Source organism: Penaeus japonicus, unplaced genomic scaffold (assembly GCF_977035675.1).
Source record: "Penaeus japonicus unplaced genomic scaffold, GWHDUDI00000001_assembly GWHDUDI00000032, whole genome shotgun sequence".
In the NCBI taxonomy this organism is placed as follows: Eukaryota; Metazoa; Arthropoda; class Malacostraca; order Decapoda; family Penaeidae; genus Penaeus; species Penaeus japonicus.
Genome location: NW_028234434.1, coordinates 17510643 through 17513142, shown reverse-complemented (window position 1 = coordinate 17513142; position 2500 = coordinate 17510643). Strand labels below are relative to the sequence as shown.

The window sequence follows — 2500 nt, the reverse complement described above, 5'->3', positions numbered from 1 at the left end:
GTATAAAGAGAGAGAAAAACAAATGGTGAGAGAGAGCGAGAGAGAGAGAGAGAGAGAGAGAGAGAGAGAGAGAGAGAGAGAGAGAGAGAGAGAGAGAGAGAGAGAGAGAGAGAGAGAGAGAGAGAGAGAGAGAGACAGAGAGAGAGCGAAAAACCAAGCCGCGACAGTTGAGTGCGTGAGACATTTCCAACCGCTCGGAGAAGTGAAGGGGGAGGGAGGAACTGGCTTGACACAATAATGGTACGTGTCATGTTATTTGCTTCGCCCGTCATGAATACACGACCATGCGACAAGGACGTGGCACACTGTATTTGCATGACACGCACGTGCACCTAGTGGATGCATGTTTCACTCGCTGCACATTCACTGTTCTAATTAGTTCTAAGAGTTCGCGCACGCGCGCGCGCGCACGTTTCTGTGTCTGTGTGAAACGGCGCACAACCTTTGTGCGAAAAGAAACTTACTTGAATGTGTTTCCAATCTTCCAATATTCATGTTTCCGTATTTAGATTGTATTGTAATATGTGTGGATCTGTGTATGTGTACACTATGTAAAAAATCACACACACACACTTTCACACACGCACACACACACACACACACACACATAGATGTGTATAGATATGTGTGTATGTGTATATATATATATGTATGTATATGTATATGTATATATATATGTATATATATATATATATATATATATATATATATATATATATATATATATATATATATATATATATATATATAGAGAGAGAGAGAGAGAGAGAGAGAGAGAGAGAGGGGGGGGGGGGGGAGAGAGAGAGAGAGAGAGAGAGAGAGAGAGAGAGAGGAGAGAGAGAGAAGAGAGAGAGAGAGAGAGAGAGGAGAGAGAGAGAGAGAGAGAGAGAGAAGAGAGATAGACAGATAGATAGATAGATAGATAGATACACACACACACACACACAGACATATATATATAAATACACATATAGATGTATATATATATATATATATATATATATATATATATATATATATATATATATATACATATGATAATAATGATAATAATAATAACAATATTTATATTACATATTTATGTATATATGTATATATGTACGTATGGATATATATATATATATATATATATATATATATATATATATATATATATATATATATATATATATATATATATATACATATACATACATACATACATATATATATATATACATATATATATATATATATATATATGTGTTGTGTGTGTGTGTGTGTGTGTGTTGTGTGTGTGTGTGTGTTGTGTGTATATATATATATATATATAATATATATATATATATATATATATAGAGAGAGAGAGAGAGAGAGAGAGAGAGAGAGAGAGAGAGAGAGAGAGACATTTATATACACACACACATATACACACACACACACACTTATATATATATATATATATACATATATATATATATATATATATATATATATATATATATATATATATATATATATATATATATATATATATATATATATATATATATGTATATAGTTATTTGTGTATGTGTCTGTGTGTTTGCATATGCATCCACGTATATGCATATTCGTGCATTCATATATGCAGAATATAAACCTATCCTTCGCAACGTACGCATCAGTGCAAACCAGATCCCCGCAGCCCCCTTCCCCTTCCCCTCCCCCTTCCCTTCCCCACCCCACCCCACCCCATCCCACCCCACCCTCAGCGCCTCCTCCCGTGCTAACCGCGCCGCCCCGCTCTCCCTCAGGTGGTGCCCGTGACGACCTCGTCCAGCAGCGCCGTCCCCGAGGCAGTTGGACACGGCGGCCATGGCCACGGCCACTCCCACCTCAACATTGGCAAACTCGGAAGCAAAGGGCTGGCCTCCAATCTGCGCTCCTTGTTGGTCATTCTTGCTCTGTCCTTCCATTCGGTGTTCGAGGTGAGCTTTTTGAGTTTTGTTTTTTCTTTCTTTCTTTTGTTGGGTTGGATTCTTTCGTTCTTTTGCTTTTTGTTTTTATTTTCTTATACTTGTTCTCCTTCTTTCTACTTCTTCTCTTTCTCCATCTTCTTTCTTCTTCTTCTTCTTCTCCTTCTTAAGTGATTCTCTTCTATCTTGCTCAATATACAAGGAACAAGAAATTATGATAAGTAATAAAGGTAGTACTGTGGTATGGTATTCATAGATGACATAATGGTACATACTGTTTTAATAACCTTGTCTTACTGGTCACATCTCAAATGAAAATGACAGTCTTTCATAATTCCCCAAGTTAAATATTTTATCTAAAGGGTTATTAAGTAATATAAACCAAAGTCCATAACAAAAGGGTCACTGCAAGACGAAATGATAATAGAAAGAAAATAAACATACAAAATACAGTTTGGATTAAGCATAACCCGAAATAACCAGAAAAAAAAAGAGACAATCCAAAGGAAAATAATAAACCAACCGAAATGGCCGTCCCTCTCCTCCAGGGCTTGGCAGTGGGT

General features: G+C 36.2%; 1 protein-coding gene across 4 annotated transcripts in view; it reads left to right on the top strand.

Annotated features, from left to right (window-relative positions):
• LOC122250872 (zinc transporter ZIP3) overlaps nt 1-2500 on the top strand; it is a 58442-nt gene that overhangs the window by 53691 nt on the left and 2251 nt on the right. For all 4 annotated transcript variants that reach the window (XM_043012573.2, XM_043012574.2, XM_043012577.2 and 1 more), the window contains exons 5-6: nt 1776-1949; nt 2486-2500. The exon at nt 2486-2500 is cut by the window's right edge and continues 282 nt beyond it. In XM_043012573.2, coding sequence (XP_042868507.2) covers nt 1776-1949; nt 2486-2500 — 189 coding nt within the window. The remainder of the gene's footprint in view (nt 1-1775; nt 1950-2485) is intronic.